Source organism: Dothidotthia symphoricarpi (genome assembly GCF_010015815.1).
Source record: "Dothidotthia symphoricarpi CBS 119687 unplaced genomic scaffold P153scaffold_2, whole genome shotgun sequence".
NCBI lineage: Eukaryota > Fungi > Ascomycota > Dothideomycetes > Pleosporales > Dothidotthiaceae > Dothidotthia > Dothidotthia symphoricarpi.
The window spans coordinates 794,095-814,834 of NW_022985009.1; the positions used below are offsets into that span (position 1 = coordinate 794,095).

At 54.1% G+C, this 20,740-nt stretch overlaps 8 protein-coding genes across 8 annotated transcripts; 4 read left to right on the top strand and 4 right to left on the bottom strand.

Annotated features, from left to right (window-relative positions):
- Positions 1 to 288: 288 nt before the first annotated feature.
- On the top strand, positions 289 to 1,436 carry P153DRAFT_280262 (CobW domain-containing protein; the record flags this gene model as incomplete). Its single annotated transcript, XM_033663064.1, has 2 exons — positions 289 to 337; positions 415 to 1,436. 2 exons carry the CDS (start codon positions 289 to 291, stop codon positions 1,434 to 1,436), a joined length of 1,071 nt encoding a protein of 356 aa, XP_033528325.1.
- Positions 1,437 to 1,624: 188 nt separating this feature from the next.
- On the bottom strand, positions 1,625 to 5,371 carry P153DRAFT_101258 (DNA mismatch repair protein MSH3). Its single transcript, XM_033661858.1, has 2 exons — positions 1,947 to 5,371; positions 1,625 to 1,894 (listed from the first exon to the last, which is right to left on the bottom strand). The coding sequence occupies exons 1-2, from the start codon at positions 5,240 to 5,242 to the stop codon at positions 1,813 to 1,815; spliced, it is 3,378 nt and encodes a 1,125-aa protein (XP_033528326.1). The 5' UTR covers positions 5,243 to 5,371; the 3' UTR covers positions 1,625 to 1,812.
- Positions 5,372 to 5,996: 625 nt separating this feature from the next.
- Positions 5,997 to 7,808, top strand: P153DRAFT_280630 (gamma-glutamyltranspeptidase; the record flags this gene model as incomplete). The annotated part of the gene is made up of 2 exons (XM_033663083.1): positions 5,997 to 6,264; positions 6,313 to 7,808. The coding sequence occupies 2 exons, from the start codon at positions 5,997 to 5,999 to the stop codon at positions 7,806 to 7,808; spliced, it is 1,764 nt and encodes a 587-aa protein (XP_033528327.1).
- Positions 7,809 to 8,115: 307 nt separating this feature from the next.
- On the bottom strand, positions 8,116 to 13,278 carry P153DRAFT_392564 (glycoside hydrolase family 133 protein). The gene is made up of 2 exons (XM_033671159.1): positions 12,816 to 13,278; positions 8,116 to 12,751 (listed from the first exon to the last, which is right to left on the bottom strand). The coding sequence occupies exons 1-2, from the start codon at positions 13,046 to 13,048 to the stop codon at positions 8,314 to 8,316; spliced, it is 4,671 nt and encodes a 1,556-aa protein (XP_033528328.1). The 5' UTR covers positions 13,049 to 13,278; the 3' UTR covers positions 8,116 to 8,313.
- A 588-nt stretch (positions 13,279 to 13,866) lies between these two features.
- On the bottom strand, positions 13,867 to 15,998 carry P153DRAFT_280044 (uncharacterized protein; the record flags this gene model as incomplete). Its single annotated transcript, XM_033663056.1, has 4 exons — positions 13,867 to 14,780; positions 14,829 to 14,923; positions 14,977 to 15,604; positions 15,653 to 15,998. The coding sequence occupies 4 exons, from the start codon at positions 15,996 to 15,998 to the stop codon at positions 13,867 to 13,869; spliced, it is 1,983 nt and encodes a 660-aa protein (XP_033528329.1).
- An 816-nt stretch (positions 15,999 to 16,814) lies between these two features.
- On the bottom strand, positions 16,815 to 17,285 carry P153DRAFT_381115 (uncharacterized protein; the record flags this gene model as incomplete). The annotated part of the gene is made up of 1 exon (XM_033670012.1): positions 16,815 to 17,285. One exon carries the CDS (start codon positions 17,283 to 17,285, stop codon positions 16,815 to 16,817), a length of 471 nt encoding a protein of 156 aa, XP_033528330.1.
- A 42-nt stretch (positions 17,286 to 17,327) lies between these two features.
- Positions 17,328 to 18,767, top strand: P153DRAFT_392567 (geranylgerany transferase type II beta subunit; the record flags this gene model as incomplete). Its single annotated transcript, XM_033671160.1, has 4 exons — positions 17,328 to 17,432; positions 17,492 to 17,777; positions 17,828 to 18,279; positions 18,335 to 18,767. The coding sequence occupies 4 exons, from the start codon at positions 17,328 to 17,330 to the stop codon at positions 18,458 to 18,460; spliced, it is 969 nt and encodes a 322-aa protein (XP_033528331.1). The 3' UTR covers positions 18,461 to 18,767.
- A 148-nt stretch (positions 18,768 to 18,915) lies between these two features.
- P153DRAFT_330604 (uncharacterized protein) lies at positions 18,916 to 20,717 on the top strand (the record flags this gene model as incomplete). The annotated part of the gene is made up of 2 exons (XM_033665434.1): positions 18,916 to 19,434; positions 19,569 to 20,717. The coding sequence occupies exons 1-2, from the start codon at positions 19,165 to 19,167 to the stop codon at positions 20,715 to 20,717; spliced, it is 1,419 nt and encodes a 472-aa protein (XP_033528332.1). The 5' UTR covers positions 18,916 to 19,164.
- Between the last annotated feature and the right edge of the window lie 23 nt (positions 20,718 to 20,740).

Genomic DNA, 20,740 nt, shown 5'->3' on the forward strand with positions numbered 1-20,740 from the left:
GGTTAGTCTGTCGAGGCGGTAGGAGCTGTTTAAATAGAGACTGGTGGCTTCAAGCTTGCAAGGCTGTGTCAACGGAATCAGGATCTAATTCACCGCGGGGGATGTGCCTGACGTTGTGCCCCACCTTGCTCGAGCTCTCGACGCGCCTACGTCATTAGATCCCGAGTAGATGGACAGGGGACCCCTGAACTGGAAAGAGGGTCGCGTTATTCTTTCCGAGTTGGTGGAACCACCACTTCTCCAGAAGCTTGCTGTCAGCTATTGCACTCAAACACGACCCTCGTCACAATGATACCTATCACCATCATAACCGGTTTCTTAGGCTCTGGCAAAACAAGTCTGTCTCTCCATCGTCCCTTCCCCTGTCCCTCCACAGTCTCTTCCGAGCCTCGGAACCCCCACTAACAGCCCCAGCACTCATCCTCAATCTCATCCCTCAGCTCCCCAAAACCTACAAACTCGCGCTCCTCAAGAACGAGTACGGAGATGTTGCGGTCGACTCCCAACTCGCGTCGTCACAAGCCATCTCGGGCGTGCAAGAGCTGCTCAACGGCTGCATATGCTGCAACCTCGTTGGCCAGCTGTCCGACGCGCTCGAGACTCTCTCCAACGATGTACAGCCCGATCGCATCGTCATCGAGACATCTGGGTCTGCCTTCCCTGCCACGCTAGCTATGGAGGTGAACCGATTGAGTCGTGAGACTGGGAAATACGTGCTCGATGGGGTCATGAGCTGCATCGATGTCGAGAATTGGAAAGGCTACGAGGACACAAGTTACACGGCAAAGCTGCAGGCAAGATACACCGACCTGATCGTGTTGAACAAGTGGGAGCTTGTAAGCGAGAGGCGGTTGGAAGACGTGGAAGATGCGATCCTGGACCTGGATGTCCAGCCGCAGATTCCAAGAACCAAAAGTACCAAGGGCTGGGTCGACAAGGATATCGTGTTTGGACTCGATGCCAAGTTGGCCAAGACTGTCGAGGAACAGGGAAACGCGCATGCACATGAGCATGACCACGAGCATTCAAGTGAGGTTGAGGTCTTAAACGTCTCATTGAGGAGTAAAGACGGCAAAGGTGGAGTAGATACGGAGAAGTTGGTCAAACTCTTAGAAGAACCAACCAAGGACGAGGTCTATCGCATAAAAGGCGTACTATACGCATCCAATCCTCCAAAGTCCTCCGACACCACACCAACGTCCAACACAGAAGTCCCAAGTGGTCGATCAAAATATATACTCAATTGGGCGTTCGGTCGCTGGACGTTCACTAGAGTCGCCTCTGCTTCCGAAAATGAAGAGTCAGAGCTCCGGTTGACTGTCATCACGGCAAAGTATGAGTCGAATAAGTGGAAGAAGCAGATTGAGGCGAGTGGGTTGATTGCACTCGATAACTCTGCGGAAGGGACGTTGACGGTGCAGAAATTGACATCATGATTGTACAAATATCTCCCATGATTGTCATAGTAGTCCGCACAAAGAGAGCACGTCATGCATGTCTCACGTCAGACATCGCTGTCTTACTTAGTTCAAGGCTGACAAGATGGAAGTGGGTCGATCTTGTCAACGCAGCCGTTGCTGACGTAGGCTCGGTATGTTCAAGTAGAAAACACGACGGTGGAATGTGAGAGTATCTACTATTCGGTCGCCCAATTTCGCAGTGCGTTGGAACGGACCCTGTCCCTAAAACTTCCATGACCCATCAAGAAAGCCAACAACTACCATATGATACAAGTCGCGAAAACACGCGCCTGACAGCTGCTAGGCCGCAGTACATATCCTCCACATGCTTTGAGCCCACACACCCACCTTCTCATAGTTGATCGATGCCCTCAATAAGCTTGTCAAGACTCTCCTCCCCACCATCTGTCAGTAGACCCTTCATGATTCGAGACCTGTTAAAAGAATTAGTACACCTCTCCAAGTACTCAACCGGAGTGAACTTACAGATTGCCCACGCGACAAGCGCCCATACTAGCTTCCAACTCAGCACTCTTCACACCCGCCACGCCAATAACCTTCTCAGGCACACTCGCCAACCTCGCAACATTCAGCCCATAAGACCTCAGACTTGTGCCCTCAGCCACCTCATACAGAAACACTACTTCTTTCCCACCATCTGTTTTCTCAAACGACATGTGCACGTTTCTCAGCTCGTTGTTTGGGAAACGACCCTGAAGCTTGGAAAGATGCTGATAGTGCGTGATGAACAATGTCAAGCTCTGCAGATCACGGATCACATAATCGAGCACTGCCTCAGCAATCGCCACACCATCGAATGTACTCGTTCCGCGGCCCAGTTCATCGAGAATGATAAGCGAGCGCGGTGTCGCGGATTTCAAAATATCACTCGTTTCGGAGAGTTCGACCATGAAGGTGCTCTCGCCCTTAAGCATGTTGTCGAACGCGCCCATGCGTGTAAATACGGCGTCGAGCATGCCTAATCGGGCTTCTGTGGCGGGGACGTAGGAGCCGATTTGTCCCATGATGGCGATGAGTGCGACAGAGCGTACGTAGGAAGATTTACCGCCCATATTTGGTCCTGTGATGAGCAAGGCGCGGGTCGATTCGTGCGAGAGATTGATGTCATTCGGCACGTAGCTGTCAAGGAGGAGCTGCTCGACCATAGGGTGGCGCCCGCCCGTGATGTTTATCCCAATGTCGTCTGTGAAAGTGGGTTTTACATAGCCGGGTTGGTTTGCTAGCGTGGCGAGTGAGTGGAGAGCATCGAGTGTGGCAAGTGAATGCACGCAGTCGCGGAGTTCTTGGTACTTGGCCGCTATGTCATCGAGTAGACGCATGAATGCTGCGTCACAAGCTGCTGCTAGACTCTCCTTGTGCTGGTCGCGCTCTTGCAGCATACGTTTTACTTCTGGCGTGTGGAAGCGGAGGGTGGCTTTTGTAGCCGATACCTGCTGCCAGGAGGCTGGTACCTTCTTCTCCTCAGGCGACTTACGCTTGACCTCAATGAGGTACTCGATACCGGCTACGGTCACATAATCTACCTTTGCCTTTCCGAGTTTTGCACCGGCGTCTTTCTTGTGGGAATTGAGGTCGTCTTCTACGGATGCGATGCGGAGTTGTAGGTCGGTAATGTCTTCTGCTTCATGATCTTCACGGAAGAAAGCGTACTTGTCGTCGTCTTTTGCGGCTTTGGCGTTGATTTTCTCCAGGAAGCCACTGAGACTCTCGTAGACTTTTGGCACGTTCGAGATGGCTTCACTAAGCAGTATCGAGGTGAAACCGCTCTTCTCGGGAGTCTTTGCTGTCAAGTACTGGCTTGAGATGTCATGAAGTGTTTGAAGAGCAGCCAGGAGCTCCGGCCGCGAACATTTCTTGTAGTATATCCGAATCAGAACTTTCTCTAGATCGGTCTTGATCTTTCCGAGCATGAACTTGAGCTTGTCTACTGGAATGGTGTTCTCGCCTTCTTTCAGCTCCTCCACTGCAGCAATGCGTTCTTCCAGTCTCTCTTTGTCGATAAGGGGCCGTCCGATCCATTTCCTTAGCAATCGCTGCCCAAAGCGTGTCTTGGTTCTATCCATGGTCCAGAACAAGCTACCTTTCGATGTGTAGTCTGTCTGATTTTGGTATATCTCAAGACTGGATAGTGTGTTGCCGTTGAGTAGCATATACGACCTAGCACTGAATGGTTGGAAGTACTTTGTAAGATCGAAGACGTGTTCTAGTCCATATTCGCTGAGGTATGTGATCATCGCCGACAAGCAAATCGTGACATGCTCTGAAAGCTGGTGGACCTTGTCTAGGATAGCCCCTTGGTTTTCGGAGTCGCCTTCTTGATTGGACTTCATTTTGCCAGCATAGAAGTTTGATATATGGCTATAAGCCTCTGCAGCCATCGTCTTGGGCTTCTCTACTCGTTCCACCCGTGACTTGTCGCCGAAAACGTTGGTTTTGCTGGCTGACAGATGTTGTATCAGCTTTTCCGTGGCTTTGGAGAGATCCCCGACAATCAAGAACTCAGCCGGAGCGATATGAAGCAGACGCGTTTCGATTTCGCTCCGCATAAAGCCGTCTTCGAAATCGTCGTAGATGATGTCTCCGGTCGCAGGCTGCACTGCGACAAGACCAACCTGTACCTTCTCGTCTGTGCCCCAACCCTTTGCATTCGTTTCGGAGATGCATAGTAGATAGCCTGTGGATTGGGCGCCCGGACCACTCGGTGTCTCCAACCCCTCAGCATGATCGATGTAGGTACCTTTGGTGTATAGGTTTGTGAGTTTCCGCACAAAGGGTGTATTCCTGTTGTCTCCGGCTGCTTTTAGTGCCGCTGTCTCGACCTGGCGTACCACACCAACCTTGTGGTTTGCTTGGACGAGTCGTTTGACGTGAACTTGTAGTCGGTGCACAGGGAAGCTCGCAGACGCAAATTTGTCGAGATGGGCTTCCGATACATGCTCATCGTACCTGAACTTGCCCGGTATGCACACAATCCCAAGCTCTTTAGAAGCAATGCGTGCGTCCTCGCCAAAGAACTTGAATTTGTAGCCAACCTCCATGACTATAACGGTATCGAGGTGTTTGCGCTTGATGTCTAGGTACTGCTTTTCCATGGGTGTCAGCTTGGAGCCTCCCTTCTTGGCCGCAACACCCTTCTTTCCCTTGGCAGGCTTCGGGGCTTCTTCCTCTTCCTCGTCCTCGTCGCCTTCTGCAGCATCGTCGCCCTCGCCGGCGATGATCTTGTTCTTTCTCCGGAGCTCGGCGAAGCTATCTGGCCGACCCAATTTCTTGACGAAGCGTTCGTGCAGCTTGTCCCTCTGCTTTTGTGTAGCCAGTGCGTCGTCGTCTTCCACTACGTTCTCATCGCGCACAGGAGGTGACGAAGAGAAGAGGAACTTTGATGTCCTGTCGATAAGTTTGAAAGGCCTGGCAGCATTGAGCGTCGCAGCAGGAGCCTGTACCAGTGACGGCCGTGGCGCCTCGCCTTCCTCGACCCGTACGCGCTTCGATGGTGACGGGCGGCCTATGTCGTCATCTTCCTCGTCTTCGTCAATCACACGCTTGCGAATTGGGGTCAGTCGCGATGTGGCGATAGCGTCGCCATCATCACCATTGTCATCATCGTCGGGGCCTTGATGCGTGTCTTTTGGGACGGTGAGCGCGACGGGCTTCGTGACTGGTTTGGGTGTTTGCGACGGCTTAGGTGTGAAGAAGCTCGATATGGTGGGTTGCTTCTTCTTCTGAGACGCGCTGGAGAGCGGCGGGCTGCTTTTCGGAGCCATTGGGCACCTTTGCGATTTCGGGTATGCGAGGTGGTTGTTAAGCGCGGAGAAAGGCACTCCAACGCGACGCGACGCGACCACGCGATCACGTTACATTCCCTACCATCGTCCACTCACGGCAATCTACTAGAACAAGCGCATTGTAATTATGATATGCCAACGTCTTCGCTTTCCGTTCTGATTGACAACAGTATATTTGCAAAGTCCACAATTGCAGCACGACAACTAGTCTCATCAAGCTCCACAGAACACTCCAACCGGTACACTAATAAAGCTTGATCCTCGGGCGATGCAACCAAATCCTCGAGAGCCTCCTCTTAGTCTACCATGGCTCTCTAACCATCTGTCGAAGGGTGACGAATCAGTCGTCATGCGACAAGCCTCTCTTCAATTGCCTCATGTGCTGGCGCCTGTTATCTCACTATCTAACTCCGGCCTATCTACAATCGACAAGCGTCCTGCATCTCTATCAAGGGCTAAAGTGCTTCCAACCCGCGCAGAGGTGCACAAAAGCACCGTCCTCCCAGCATGGCGCGATTTTGCACAACATCACACAGTAACTGTTACCCAATCAGCCGAACGCGGGGACCGATAAGCCGTGTGTCGGTACAAGGATCTCGGGCGAACCATCACTGAACGCAGCCGACAAACGGCCCGGGTTCTATTAGTATAAGTTCAGGCAGGGCCCATGGCTCCGTTGCTTTCTGGGTTTATTACTACCTCCCTTCAATCTTTTTGTTGCCAGACAGCCATCATGGCGCGCACTATCCGATTCTCGCAGTACCTGACCGGCATGTTGACGCTGCAGACAGCTCTGGGAAACCCAGTCAGCTACAACGCGCCATCTCCAACAGGATATCCTGCCTTGCCCGTGCTAGAGGATGGACAATTGGGTGCTGTGACATCGGAGAGCGATGTCTGTAGCCACATCGGTATCGAGTTACTAAAGAAGGGAGGGAATGCAGCGGATGCCATGGTTGGTACCGTAGCTTGCGTGGGTGTTATTGGCATGTACCATTCCGGTAAGCACTAGAATATCAGAATATTTCGACGATACTGACATAAGACAGGCTTGGGTGGCGGAGGTTTCATGCTCGTGCGAGCAGCCAATGGGACCTACGAATTCATTGACTTCCGTGAAACAGCGCCAGCCGCTGCTTTCGAAGACATGTACAAGAACAACGAGGACGCCAGTATCGAAGGCGGTCTGGCCTCTGGCATCCCGGGTGAAGTGCGCGGCCTCCAGCGCCTTCACGACAACTACGGCGTACTCCCCTGGTCCACAGTCCTTCAACCAGCAATTAAAGTAGCTCGAGAGGGTTGGCGTGTCAACGAGGACCTGGTCAGGTACATGAACTCGGCCATCTCCTCAGCAAGCGAGAACGCAACATCCAATTTCTTCATCAACGACCCCCAATTCGCGTTTGACTTTGCGCCCAAAGGCCGTCTCCTCAAGCTCAATGAGACCATCACGCGAAAACGATACGCAGACACCCTGGAGACCATTGCTACAGAAGGCCCTGATGCATTCTACACAGGTCCAATTGCAGACGCTACAATCCGCGCTCTGCAAGCCGCCAACGGAACCATGGTCCTCGATGACCTGAAGAACTACACAGTCGCCATCCGTAAACCCTCAACCATCACATACCGTGACTATAAGCTCACCGCATGTAGCGCACCTAGCGGCGGCGAAGTCGCTCTCTCCGTCCTAAAAATTATGGAAGGCTACTCCCACGTCGGCGACGTCTCAAACCTCAACCTAACCACGCACCGACTCGACGAAAGCATGAAGTTTGCCTACGGCATGCGTGCCGAACTCGGCGACCCGCTCTACCTCTCAGGCATTGATGAGTACCAAGAGGACATGATATCCGCGGAAACGGCTGCAGAAGTCCGCGCAAAGATCAGCGACACAAGGACCTTCAACACATCCTACTACGACCCGAAAGGTCTCGAGTCCCTCGAAACACCCGGAACCTCACACGTCGTAACAGCCGACCACACCGGCCTGGCCGTCACCCTGACCACGACGGTGAACCTGCTATTTGGCAGTAAACTCGTAGTCCCCGAAACCGGCGTGATAATGAACAACGAAATGAACGACTTCTCCATTCCAAACACAACAAACGCATTCGGCTACGTCCCCAGCGAAGCGAACTTCATCCGCCCTGGCAAAAGGCCCCTCTCATCCATCAGCCCCGTCATCGTCGAGCACCTCAACGCCACCATCTCCAAGGCGCTTTACGTCGTCATCGGCGCGGCAGGCGGCTCCCGAATCATCACCGCCACCATACAGAACTTGATCCATATCTTGGACGGGAACATGACGACCGCACAAGCCCTAGCTCAGCCGCGTATCCACGACCAACTCACGCCCGCGCTCGTCAGCTTCGAATACGCGTTCGACAATAGCACTACGAGCTTTTTGAAAGAGTTGGGTGCGAATGTGACGTGGGTTGCGCCGGGTCAGAGTACCGCGCAGGGACTGAGGTTGTTGACGAACGGCACGTTTGAGGCTGCTGGCGAGCCGCGGCAGGTGAACAGTGGCGGGTTTGTCGTATGATGCGTGTGTTGTGGAATGAATGGTATTGTTTTATTCTTTGCTTGTGTGTGCAAGATGAGTGAATCTCGTATTACGAATCATGGGAATAGCGAGTCGATGTAAACGATAATCGCTATGATCAGATTCACCACAATCTAGTACAGTTACTGCAATTTCTTGAGTTCATCTTTGAAGTGGACTGAACTTTGAAACATTACTTTCCGTTTGTAGACAATACATGAACACACCTCGGGAAACACATATTTTCTTGACAGGAAAAGGGGTTGACAAAAGTACTTGCTACTTTTGACAAAGCCACCCAGGCCCCAATGAAATGAAAGAATGAAACAAGTTTCTGAACATCACTCATCACCACAACGAGTTGGAAAGGCAGGAGGGTTGAAGAAGAAAAGTCTGTAGGATCTAATAGGTATCAACAGCGTCCAGTATTTATGCACCCCTTTCTAATAACTGGGATTCAACCAGCCCAAGCATCGAGTCGCACCACTCCGTCTCCAAACAAAACTTACGCCGATCCCGACGCCGCCTCCTCAAGTTCGTACTCTCGTGCATCCTGGAACAAATCGATGATGCAGCTAGCAGACCACGATTGTGTCGGACACGAGTCGCCGCAGAAGTCGCCATCTTTCTGCGTAAGCTCCGTGAGTCCAGCCCAAGGAGACTCCTGAATGGCCTTCATGCAACCTGCCAATCTCCTCGTCACCTGTTGGTAGCTCTCGACGCGCTCTTCGGGTGTCTTGCGACGCTTGAGATCAAACTTGAGGAGGGCGCGGAGGAAGAAACCCGTTGGCCAGACCCACTCAGGACCCTGATGGTAGTTGCGGCCCTTGGAAGTGTGGAAGTCGGTCGAGTCTTCGCTGTTGATGTAGTAACCGCGGTAATTGAGATCCGAGGGATCGAGCGTCTTCATGCCTTGTGGTCCGAGAAGTATCCTGTCAGCCATTTGTAGGGCGTAGAGGGCGTGGTCAGGATCGAATAGGTCGGGCGCGACGGCCATGGCAACAGGGAAGTTCGGGCGAAGTTGGTAATCTTCGTACTCCTTGCCAGAGCGGTACAAATCCTTGTAGATGCCACGACGGTTGACAATTTTGGTGTTGACGTCGTAGTCGCCATCCTCCTCTGGCGTGCGGGGAACATAGAATGTCCGCTCAAAGTTCGCCTTGATCTTCTCTGCCCAGGACTTGAAGGTGATGGTCGTCTTGCCATCAGGCAGCGTGACGCCCTCGTACTTGTAGTGGCCTTGTTCGTACAGGTCTGCACACCAGCGAACTGTACTGTACAGCATGCCGATCATCTCGACTGGAGCGCCGTCACGAGGTGTGCCAGGAATGCCCTTGCTGCCAGCCTTCTCGCTCTCTCCCATCTTGTCCATCCAAGTACCGCAATTCGACTGATTGCCACCGAATATGAGACCAGTTTCCCAGTCAGTCCAGATCTTGATATCGAAGCCCTCCGATTTCATCTGACTGTCAATGTTGGGGCCGGCATCATACTCGCGAAACTCTATTCCCGTGGCGTGTCGCTGTAGCGATTCTTGGATGACGTCCTCAATGGTGGAGGATACAGAGTAAGCACGCTTGTCGTTGTGTGGAAACCAGGTGTCGTCATAAGGGAGGAAGCGTCGTTTAGCCTTGTCCTGTAGAAGATCCAAGCCATTTGGAACAATCTTGGTGTAGTCCTGAATGTTTTGGAGACACCACCAGATCGAGTCGCGAGAGTTGTACCGGGGGAGTTTGCCGGCGCTCAAGAGGTTGGGGACCATGCCATGTTTCAGGACGCTGGCGAAGCACAAAATGTGCTCCTTCGCATCAGCGTATCTCCCAGTTCCCATGTATAGACCACGGGCAGAGATGGTGATATCGCGACCCCAGCACCGAGCCCAGTCAGTGGCGAAATGGGGAAGACCGGCAGCCATGCTCGGTACACTCTTCTCGGGCCACAGGGAAGCACTGTTTACGTAGCCCGTGACCTGAACGCTGACCAACGCAAGGCTTTTCAGGAATTGTTGCCCGGTTCGAACATTCTCTCCCATAAGCTCAATCGCCCGATCGACTGCCGCGTTGTAGGCGGTCTGGATGACGAGCGCAAAGTAACGGGGAAGCAGGAAGCTGGGAAGTTTGCGAATAGCATCGAAGCGTTCTCTCAGCCACTTAGCAGGACCTTTGATGTGGCGGTACTGTCTCTTCTCCGAGATTCGTTCGAGGCGACCGACACAGTAATCCAGTGCCCACGGGCCCTCACGAAGATGATTGCAAAGTGGGTGACCCAGGTTGTTGTCGTTCACAATGTCGCGGAGTACACTCCACCAGCCTTGCAGACCGGCATATACGAGGGTACCGTGGCCGGGTATGTTGTATGTTCCGTCCCTGCCATTTGATGCATCCTTTTCTTCCGGATCACATTTGTATAGAATGAAGTTCAAGTCAGTCAGAGTGACATCAGAGAATGCCGCTCGCGCGCCGCTGGTCACGAGCTTGTCCAGGCCGTCAGCATGTTCCGCGCTGGGCATCCAGGTTTCGAAGAGGGCGATACTGCCGGGAGGAAATTTGTCAGGAATGCTGATGATCGTTGTATCGTCGGCGGATTCGATAGTCACGCCTCGGAGCTCTTTGGTCTGACTAGGTAAGCCACGTAATGTTGTCTCGTCGCCGATGATACGGGCTCTCGTCTCCGGGCTGTTGTCGACTTCCAAGTTCCACGCTCCAATAAGCTTGGCCTTCGTTCCAGGCAGCTTGGTCTGACCGAAGCCCGCGTTGCCATTGCCATAACCGGGGAAGGCAGTATGCGCAATCAAGAAGTATCCCTTCCTGGTGTGAGGGTTGACGCGTTGCACTGTGATGTACTCCCCGTCATGATGAATGAACGTCTCGTCGTACTCCTCCTGGCCCATTTTAACATGAATCTCGTTGATGATCTTCCTGATTCCTCCGATGCCACCCTGGCCGGCTTGTGCCTTGATAGGCTCGCTGGTGGAATTTTCCGAAGAATAGAGTCTCTTCTCGTGGACAAGCTCAATCAGCTCAGGGTACACTTCGTCAAAGCCAAAGACACTGCCGGTAGCGCAAGAACACATGGCCACGACTGCGGCACTGGGCAGCGTGTCGCGAGCGTCTCGCTTCTGAGCGGGTGTCTCGTTGTCGTGAGTGCAATCCATGAAGAGAGCGTGAACGGGACTGCGCTTGATCTTCTTGATGACTGGATGAGTCTCGGACCCACTTGAACTGGAAGTAGCTGTTGCGTTATCGGCATTGAGCACTTCGTCTGTGTCGAAGCTGCCGATCGGTACACCGCCATGGCGATGGACAAGTCTGCTCAGCTCTTGCGTGCTCCAAGCCTGCATGCCCTCGCGGATAAGTGCGCTGATTCCAAGACGCATAACAAACTTGAAATCCATCTCCTCAGAGCCAGAGAACAATTCGGCAACAACAAAGACGTTGGGGTTGACAAGTCGTGCCTGATCAAGCATGTACTCGGCAAGATGGATAGGCGTAGAGTGGCAATTGTCAATGCGGAAACCTTGGAAGTACTTGGCCATGAGACGGGTGTACTTGGCCATGTGTTCCCAGAGATACGGGTTGTCTTGCGGGCCATCTCCATAACGGAGCTTGACGCAGTCACCCCAGACAATAACTTCTCTCCTCAGATAAGCGCGAGACTTGGGTCCAGCGTTGTCCCTCAAAGCATCCGCCGCCCAGACCCAGCCATTGTTCACCAGCGCGAGGGCTTCGGGGTTGTGCTTCTTGGTAATCTCGTTGAGCGGCAGGCGGGTGAAGTAGCTCTCGATGAGCGGGCTCGAATCGGTGATCTCGCCCATCTTGGGACCGTGATCGTCAATGCGAACGTACTTGGTTCGGTTGAAAAGCTGTTCCATAATCTCTGCCGCGTCTCCATCGTATTCGCGGTAGAAAGGAAGATTGAGTTCGTTCAAAATGCTCTTGAAGGTGTCTTGGGCTGCCCTCTCATCTGGTGCACTGCTATCGTAACGACCAAACAGAGCGCTGCAAAGTCCAGCACCGATCGAGGGGTCGATGCTACGGCGGAAGCGTTCGCCCATCCTGTCGCCGCCACGGAGAGCATGTTCGACTAGCCAATCGGCCTTCTGCTTCAGCGACCAATTTTTGACGACGTCGAGACCGCGAAGACCAGCCTCACTAAAGCTGCCATCGAGGAAAGTGGCTTGACCTGCAACCCATTTCTCGATTATGGCTTTTGTGTCTCGCTCAATGTCGACCACGTAGTACTCCCACAGCTTACACTCGCCGAGTACGTGCGTCTTGACGCCCTCCATGACCTTGAGGAGATCATCCACATTGTTGAGCTTGGTGGGAAGCCCATGCGAGTGAAGAGCCTTGCTGAACTTGAGCAACGCGGTGTCGAGGTCGAGGGCTGGTCGCAGGTGGGGTGCCGTATCAACATTGTAGCCTGACTCTGGGTGCTCTTCGAGCCACTTGCTGTTGTTGGCCGTGTGGTTCCAAACGACATCCGTCATGGCCAGCATGTTGAACTCGGTCTGCATCTTCTCGACCATACGGGCGACGTCCTTTTCCCCATTGGGGAAAGAGGCCTCGTCGAACTGTAGCTGATCGTAAATGCTGTACGGTGAATTGGAGTCGCCGCGAATCATGAGCGGCGTGAAATGCACCATGTTGTAACCGCGCTGGCTGATGCCGCGCAGATGGTTGTCCCAGTCGGTGGGGTAGTTACCCATGAATTTGGACAGACATGAGAAGAGGATGACGGCCTCGACCGGCAGCTGCTGGCCCTGAAGCGTGAGGCGCGGACACACATCAATGTAGTATGTAGACGTCTGTGTGGGCTCGGGGGAGGCGACGTTTGTGAAGGACCACTGTGGCAGCGGCGTGTAGGTAGTGTAGAAGGAGAAGGCGTTGGCCTCGTAAATGGGGACATCGATTTCCGTGATGCCATTGAAGTCGGGCGTCAGTCTGCAGGTAGACGTCGATATCAGTATGATGTGGCTCGGCGAAGTTTGACGGGGCAGACACTCACTTGAACTCGCGGTACTGGTCCCTCTTGAACTTGTCACCCTTGGCAGGGATGTTCACCCAGAGACTGCCTTGACGACATATCGAGCTGGTGCCCTGGATCTGGAAGCGCACACTGTACGCAGGTTCGGTTGGCGGTGGTAGGTAGATGTATGTTCCTGGCACGTCTGGAGCGCCGGCATCCGTTAATGGCAGCAGGTACACGGCCTGTGCAGCTGGCTTTTGAGGTGCAGACATGGCGGTGGGTGGTACAATTGAACAATGGGTAGTGCAACTGATCGGATGGGCTGGCGTGTAAACAATAGCAGACAATGCACAAAAATTCTGCAACGTAACGATAATGAGGGCGATGATCAATCAGGTGGAGATGTTGAGGGAAAGGAAGATGGGAGAGCTAATTCAGCGGCTGATCGAGGTTATAAACATCCCAATCCTCGCAGTGCAGGTGCTGGGGGACGATAGCCCGGTGTGGTGTTGAGAAATGCAAGAGCGGTGGGACGTGTCAGATCGGCGTGGACAGTCGCGAGGGTCGAGCCGCAGACGTCACTGCCCTGATCTGAGCGCCTGGGGCTCCCACTGGTTCTGTGGTCCTTGGAAGTTAGCGCACCAGCCGCCCATAAAAAATCTGGACGCAAGTCTCCGATATTAAGTACGAGGGGCACGTGCCATGAGCGATAGTCGAGATAGCCAGGCTTGATAACGGCAATGCTGTAATTTCCCTCTCCAATTCCACGTCTGTAAATCGTACACGCTCCAACCGTCTATCCTACTCATCCATGCTGAATCTTCCTATTCGCGAAAAAAGACCACGCCACAATGCAAAGACACACAGCTAAGAATGCACAAACCAACTCCACCGCTGATACTAAACAAATAAACGAGCAAAAATTGGCTTCCACGAGTCCAAAAAGATCATGGACGGGGTATCACAACCTCGTAGCAGCCCAGACACACACAACAGACCAAGAGCACAACCAGATCAAAATCCAACTACGTTTCATCTGGCATCGCCACATGTATATGTGATGCCAGGACATCCATCGGCTTTCCGTCCATTAAAATTTGATATTGAAGGGGGAGCTGGGGGGGTTGCTCAAATCCAATCGAAATTGCGTATCTGAAGGGCCTCGACTGTGTGGTGCTTGCGTGAGCGTGGTACCGTCTTCCGTCTTGAAGGAAGCTTCAGCGCCTGTCGATGGTGCGGGACGCAAGGGTATTCCACGGGATTGCAGTTCCCGACTATCTGAAGAAGATGCAGTACGCTCTGTCGAAGACTCACGCTCAGCTTGTCCGCCGCCACGCAAGCGAGGAGCGGTATAATTTGTCGTTTCCGACGATGACAGAGGTGGATTCGGCGGTGTGACGCGCCCATTCCTATCCGCTGAGGGAGCTCGCGTAGAAGACTTGAATTGGTCTGCCGAATTGCTACGCACTGAGACGGGCTTCTGAGCTTGCCCAATCTGTGGTGGGGGTTGGAAGGGCTTGTTTTTACCAGAGCTTGGAGGTGGGTTGTTGTGGCCAGAAATTTGTTGCTGTCTTTGCGCTTCCATGGCGCTCAAAAAGTCCATCTCAGCCTCCAAGTATTCTTTCTCCGTCCAGCAGCCCTGCCAACAGTTCCGCCAATCCAAGATGAGGAACTGGAAGCAAAAGGCGTCAATCCTGATGGCAGGTTGGAAACAGATGCAGAGATTGTTGTAGTTCATCTTGTTGAATTCGGAGCAAGAGTGCAACAAACTGATATGGCAGGTGATTGCAAAGAGAAGGTAGTAGTTGAATGGTGGCAGCTTGGAAAGTTCGTCTTTCAGCATTTGCGGTGTGGTCTTTGCACCCTGGCATTCCTGTTGTATCCTCGCTTGGGTTGCTTTGGGGAAAATTTCGTCGGGCAATTGTCGCAGCCAGTTTTTGAAGAGTGATCCAATCACATTAGGGTCGTTCAGGTTGTCATCGGAGATAAGATCTATGTCTCTGTCTGTAAAGTATAAGTCATCGACTGCCATTTGAGGAATGTAGGACTTACCTTGATCAAATTTCCGCTCGTAGTACCTGATCTGTTGTGCACTACCCGGAACGCGATAGAGACCTTCCTCTTCGCAGCCTCTCATATTCAAATAGCTGCACGTTCACCGTTAGCTCATCGACATAGATATTCAAAGGCAGAGACATACTCTATGCACCGCCATGGTAGAGCTGGCATCCAAAACTCCGTCTTGTCTCTTGACTGCTCCAAACGAGTCGATATCCTTGTCAACCGGGTTTGCTCGACAAGGGGGGTATGTATAATCTTGTACACGTAGGGTTCGTTTGATGCGGGTGACTGGGTTTCGTGGTTGCTGGAGCTGCGTCCCAATTTCCCAAACATGCCTTTTCGAGCGTTGTCCATTTTCTCGCCCATTTTCCGAGCCCCAGATCCAATACTAGACATCAGACCTGGGCCCTTGTTCTCATTGTAGGAGCTCGACGTGACCGACATTGCCTCGGCATTCTGAGATCCAACATGACGGTCCGCCGAACGAGTGCGCGCCTTGCCAGGACCGAGTTGAGGCCGCCACGATTGGCCCTTGTCTAGTGGTGCTTGCTTCATCGGCACACCGTCACCGTTCGCTGTAAAGGTCGTCGAAGCAGGCGAAAGCTGTGGTGGAGGAGCTTTGTTCAGCTTTGCACGGGTACCAGGGCTTTCCTCACATTTGATAGACTTGGACCTTGAGAGTAATCCTCGTTGCTTTGGCTTTGCTGTACTCCGCTTTGATGAATCCATGGGGAGATCGGAGAGTTGTACGATTTCAGAGCGATTATCTGCATGGTTTAGCACGACTGGACACTTCCAGGCTACGGTAAGCTTACCATCAGAGTTGGGTGTTCGAACAGGACGGCTGAGTTCGGGCGTGGACGAGCCACTCTTGGAATTTGCGTATAGTGTAGGCGAGCTTTTGGTTCGCCCAGAACTCCCGTGGTTGATCAGTCGCGTCGACGACTTTGACGCGGAGAGGTTGGAGAAGATGTTCTTGGAATCTTTCCGGGTCTTGGGCGATGCTGGTGACTCCGGCACGCTGTGAAAGGAGGCATTGGGTGTCGCGAAGTCCATTTCGTTTGGAGATCTGGGGCTGATAGGGCTCAAAGGCGCATTGGCGCTTTCCTTGCCGCCTTTTGATCGCATGGCGGCCAGGGACAGGGTCGACGGTTTGGGCATCTTGCGCAGTGGTCTCCGGGGCAGAGTCCAAGGCTACTGATTGCTCAGCACAGCCCTATCATGCAGCAAGCGAATGCCCTGATCTCAATGTGGAAAGGCGACTCGGATCGCGGGCAAACAACTGCGTGCTTGAACAAGCTGTACGTCGCAGGCGATTGGGGTGTCGGTGGCTTTAGTGGAAACGGCGCATGGGTTGCGGCTGCTGGCGGGAGGCGGTCGGGGGTGATTGCGCGAGGGACGTGTCTGTGCCTGCCCATGTCCGTCAGTGACTGCAGCACGTGGAGGGGCCGACGTCGATGCGCGGAGTGTCAGAGAGAGGGGGCGTGCAAGGTGGTACGAACAGTGGGAGCGCTGGTGGAGTGTTTGCAGGGTGGTGTCGTGGCTGAAGAAGGGATGAGCGTCAAGCAAGCGGTCTGCCAGACAGTCAGCCATGGTTGCGGAACGCCAAACAAAGTAGGCCCGTCGCACACGACGGCGAGGCACATGGCTGGAGCAAAGAGCGAGGGGAGGCCCTCGGGCGCCGGCTATTACTTACCACACACGTCGACAGAGGCACAACCGCCTGGGTTCTGAGCGTTGGGAGGGAGCAGGGTCACAGGGATATCGCGGGTGGCAGTGTGCGGCAGCCGTGGGCGCTGCAGGAGAGGACGGAGGCAGGCCGAAGCAATAATTCAATACGATAAAGTGGTCGAAGTGGAGCTATTTCGGGCGCGATGAGCGTGCGTTCCTGACTACATGCGTTAGTCGCCCGTTGTTCGACGACGACAGCACTCGGTCCGTGACACTGGAGCGATTGATTTGCGGGCGGGGGCAGCGTCAGTCACCACGGGGCTGCTCGCGACAGCAGAGAGACGGTGCAAAAGCGCGCAGGGCGGGGACGACGATTCGGCGCGAGCCCATGTCGCGACCCGCAATGGGCAGGAGAGACGGCGGCGGCGGCACAGAGGCAGAGGCTGAGGCTGAGTGCGCGAGCGAGCCCGTGAACAGCATGGCAAAGGGAAGATGGGGAGCACGGCCCCAGGGGAACGCGACGCTAGCTAACCAGGCACCACCACCTATCCCGGCGAACAGGTGCACGTCCAGCCCGAACACCGCGGCGGGACAGCCGTCGACGCAGCTGGGCGTGTGGACAGCAGCCTGCATCGTCGTCGTGAGACCGTGGCAGCGCTGTCTGGGCCACCACGGCAGCGCTTCGTCGTGCGAGCGCGCGCGGCGGCCAAGGCCACGATGATCGTTTGCAGACCCTGGCTCCCGTAAAGCCACCGAGACATCAATCATGCACATCATCCTGATCCTGCTCCGCCGTCCGTTCAGACAATCTCCCCCAATATGTCACTGGTGTCTGGACCTGGCCGCGCTGGCGTGGGCACCGTGCCAGAGGAGCTGCACCTCTTCGTCGACAAGCACGTCGCCTACATCCAGAGCCTCGACACTGTGCGTCTGCCTGGCCGCGCTCGCAGCCGTCGCCCACGTTCTGCACTGACCCGCTCCAGCGCAAAGACGAGCTCGAGTACTGGCTCACCGAGCATCTGCGCCTCAACGGCCTCTACTGGGGGCTGACCGCCGCACATCTGCTGGGGCGCCCAGACGCCCTGCCGCGCGCACAAGTCCTCGACTTTGTCTTCTCGTGCCTGCATGAAAGCGGTGGCTTCGGCGCGGCGCCAGGCCACGATGCCCACATGCTCTACACTGTCAGTGGTGTGCAGATCCTAGCCACGTTCGATGCCTTTGGAGACCTGGACAAGCGCGTCGCGGGCGGATGCCAGAAAATCGGGCAGTGTGCGTCTGTTTCACAAACTACCCCAGATCATCACGCTCATGACTCTCAGTTATCGCGGGCCTGCAGGACCCTGAAACTGGCACTTTCGCGGGTGACGAGTGGGGAGAGCGGGACACGCGCTTCCTGTACGGAGCACTAAACGCCCTGTCGCTGCTGGGGCTCCTTCACCTGGTGGACGTCGACAAGGCGGTCCAGCACGTGCACTCATGTGCCAACTTCGATGGCGGATACGGCACGAGTCCGGGTGCTGAATCGCACTCGGGTCAGGTGTTTACGTGTGTAGGGGCACTGACCATTGCGGGGAGGCTCGATCTGGTTGATCAAGAGAAGCTCGGGGCGTGGCTCAGCGAGCGACAGCTCAAGAACGGAGGGTTGAACGGGAGACCAGAGAAGAAAGAGGACGTGTGCTACAGCTGGTGGGTGATGAGCAGCATGGCCATGCTCGGCAAGCTGCACTGGATAGACGGCGAGAAGTTGACGCGGTTTATCCTCCAATGCCAGGTCAGATTCACGCGACCCTGTCATCATCACGAAGGGCAGAAGCTGACTAGCGCAGGATCCGGAACTGGGTGGCCTCGCAGATCGACCCGGCGATATGGTTGACGTCTTCCACACCGTTTTTGGGATTGCTGGGCTCAGTCTTCTCAAACACCCAGGTCTCGAGGAGGTGGATCCAGTGTAGTATGCAATTGCCACTCTCTCGCCTTTCAAAAATCGCTGACTATTTTGCAGCTGCATGCCGCGGTCCGTGACGCGAAGATGCTTGGGTAAGTGAAGATGCCTTAGAACTGAACTACGACATGCAAACTATACTGCCTCGTTGAGTTATGTTTGCTATAACGACATATCTGGTGAAAGGTGAATTGGTATATCAGCTAGTGACGTCTGCGTGAACGTCCATAATAGTACACCTCTCATCTGCTCTATGCAAGCCTCACTTTTAGTTCATCTCTCTTAACTCTTGTAATTCATTGAATCATATCGTCCCTCATGCAGCGCGTGATACGTTTTCAGAGTGCGCTGGTGTTGCCTCTTTTGTCAAGGCCTAAGCTTTTCCCACGTGCTCTGCTTGCTCGATGGACGTGTACAAAATTCTTCCTTCTCGCAACTGACGTACCTCCTTCCTCCTCTTCAGCAATACAGTGCTTACGCCGTTCTTCCGCTTTCCTATGTACTGTATTCGGACAAGGGCCATGAAGCTGCGGAAGTGACTCGCAGCCATCACTGTGCTCCAACTCTCCTATCTACGGGCTTCTCTGCCACCTCTTCTCCTTCTTCACAGCCAACACGCTCCTTTCGTACGGTTCTCTTCTTCACTACTGTACTGCAAGGACAGTGCCTTCAATTGTGCTTGTTCGCTTCCACTCCTTACGACACCGTCCTGCAATGGCGTCCAACAACATCCCGCTACACTGCAACATCTGTCCCAAGAAGCCGAATTTCAGCGACGTCTCGCATCTGCTCACACACGTCTCTAGCAAGGGTCACTTATCCAATTACTACAAGGTCAAGGTCCGCTCCACCAACGAGGATGCCTCCCGCCGGTTGGTCGACGCCTACGACCGATGGTACACCGACTGGAACGTTGAGGAGCTCATGTCGGACCGGATGAACCAGAAAGACAAGCGCCGGACCCGCGCCAGGCCAGCTGGTACGGTCTATGCCCTCACCTTCACCTTCACCTTCACCTTCACCTTCACTTGTCCACCTACACCCCCAGTACCTGACCCTCACTGCGGTGACTAACTCTCACTACTGCAGCTCGGCCCACCCCCGCCCCCAGGATCGAGGCTCCGCAGCCACGTCCCGCCCGTCGAGCTGCTGCCGGCAGTTTTCTCGATCCGCGTCTTGCTGAGCAACAGGTCATCAAGCTGGAACACTCGGTCACACCAACACCACCTCCTTATCAAGGTCCGGTCCTGCGCCAACGAACCTTCGCGCCACACATGCAGTATTGGGCTACCGAGTCCCGCGCAAGCTCCCGCAGCTACACAAACCCAGACTATGAAACTTCCAGTGAGTATTCGGACCCTGGCGAGCGGAAGGCCTACCGTTACCCCGTTGCCACCACATGCAGCATCGAGGATGACGATCCCACCGAAGTAGTCGAGAACACAATGGCAGTCAGCGAGTGCACGAAGCTCAAGGGAGTATACTGGCCTGGCATGGATATCTTCGACTCCGCCACGCCGGAGATGCGGCGCAAGAGGAACCAGAAGAAAGATAGCTCTGTTGTTGCGCAACTGGAGCTTAACTCCCAAGAGGTCGAGGCTACCGAGCTCATCTTCACACCCCAAGGGTCATTCAAGAGACAACGACGAATGTCCAGTTCAGTCTATGATGACGAGGAAGAGATTGAGATCAAGACGGAGAGTCCTCGACCGTCTCTATCTCGGCCTGCGCTCGTTGACATGGACGTCAATGCTGCTCGTCGACCACGACAGCTTACACGATCCCAAATGTATCCCTTCGTCGCACGCAATCAGTACAACGAAGACCGTGGTCGCTCGGGCTATGGTTACAGCTATGGTGACCGCGCTTCGAAGCGCAAGCATACGTTTGACGTTTTTCAGGACGAGGAAGAGGTGTCTTTCTCCCAGCCTGCTAGCTTCAACTACCTCACTTCAGCTTTCACCCATCAAACCTCGCCATCACCTCTACCAACATTCGCTCCGTGCAAACCTTTGAATGATCAGTTCCAGTATGATAACAAGGAGAATGCTCTGCCCTTGTTCCATCAACAGACTTACGGAAACCCACACAATCCTCACGCCAACAGCTACCATTATCACGCCTACACATACGGCTTGGGCCAGGACCAACGAGTTTTCCCATTCAACCACCAGTTGTACAACGGCGACAACGTGTATGAACAGCAAACTCTAGATGATGATGATCAACGCACAATCACGGCTCCACCTTCACCCGCTACGAGCTAAACACCATCAGCGTGTCCTACTGG